Genomic DNA, 916 nt, shown 5'->3' on the forward strand with positions numbered 1-916 from the left:
GCACCTGAACGCATGCCTCGTCCTTGCGGTACGGCGATTCTATCAAGTTGATATATGCTCATGGCGCGTGGTTAGGGTTGTCATTCGCTGGTCGAGATCGACGGCAAGATGATTGGCGACCCGGTCGAAGAAGCGTCGCTGCGTGCGATCGACTTTACGTACGACGTCAAGAGCAAGACGTGCGCGCCAGTCGGACTTGGACGATGGTGATGACGACGGCGAGGTACGCAGACCGAACGCTGGCGACTTTTCATGCGTGGCCTGCACGAATAGCTCCACGCGCGTCAAGTGACGCCCAAGCCGGAGCCCCACGCCGCCTCGAGCACAGCCCATGTGGCTCAAGAAGAGCGCCTTTGAATGTTGACAGCCGTGGACTGCGTCGTGCATGCCATTGTCGTTGCTGGCACCCGTAGACAAAGAGGACACAGAGGAAACGAAAGCAACACGGACTCGTATTCGTACGTTAAATAGGCGTCGACGGGTTGTACCACAAGGCAAAAACGAGCGCAAACAAGGTGGCGATGAGCAAGCGATGGGTGACGAGCTCGGTGCGCATGGTCGCGAACAGCTCCGTGTCCAAGTACCGAATGCGTAGGTGCATGTCAAGCGTGGCTTGGACGTCCGTCAACTTGAGGCGCATGCTTTCAAAGCCTCCCGTCATCGACATGTACGCAAAGTCCGTGACAAAGAAGAGGCCGGCCACGGCCTGCGCGAGAAATTGGACGTCGTTCGTCGCCGGTGGAGCTGGCGCCGCGGCCATGGCGGCCAGCGCTTCGACAGGCGCAGGCAGCAGCGCGGCGTCCGCCAAAGCTTCGACCGGCGCAGACGGTGCAGACGGCGCAGACGGTGGAGCGTCAAAAGCGGGCGGGCTCTCTCGCTTAATGTAGTGGTCCATCGTTTCTCGGTACGCTTCAAA

At 59.7% G+C, this 916-nt stretch overlaps 1 protein-coding gene across 1 annotated transcript; it reads right to left on the bottom strand.

The window, feature by feature from the left end:
* Positions 1-443: 443 nt before the first annotated feature.
* SDRG_13130 (hypothetical protein) lies at positions 444-895 on the bottom strand (the record flags this gene model as incomplete). Its single annotated transcript, XM_008619212.1, has 1 exon — positions 444-895. The coding sequence occupies one exon, from the start codon at positions 893-895 to the stop codon at positions 464-466; it is 432 nt and encodes a 143-aa protein (XP_008617434.1). The 3' UTR covers positions 444-463.
* Positions 896-916: the final 21 nt, after the last annotated feature.

This window comes from Saprolegnia diclina, assembly GCF_000281045.1.
Source record: "Saprolegnia diclina VS20 unplaced genomic scaffold supercont1.56, whole genome shotgun sequence".
In the NCBI taxonomy this organism is placed as follows: Eukaryota; Oomycota; class Saprolegniomycetes; order Saprolegniales; family Saprolegniaceae; genus Saprolegnia; species Saprolegnia diclina.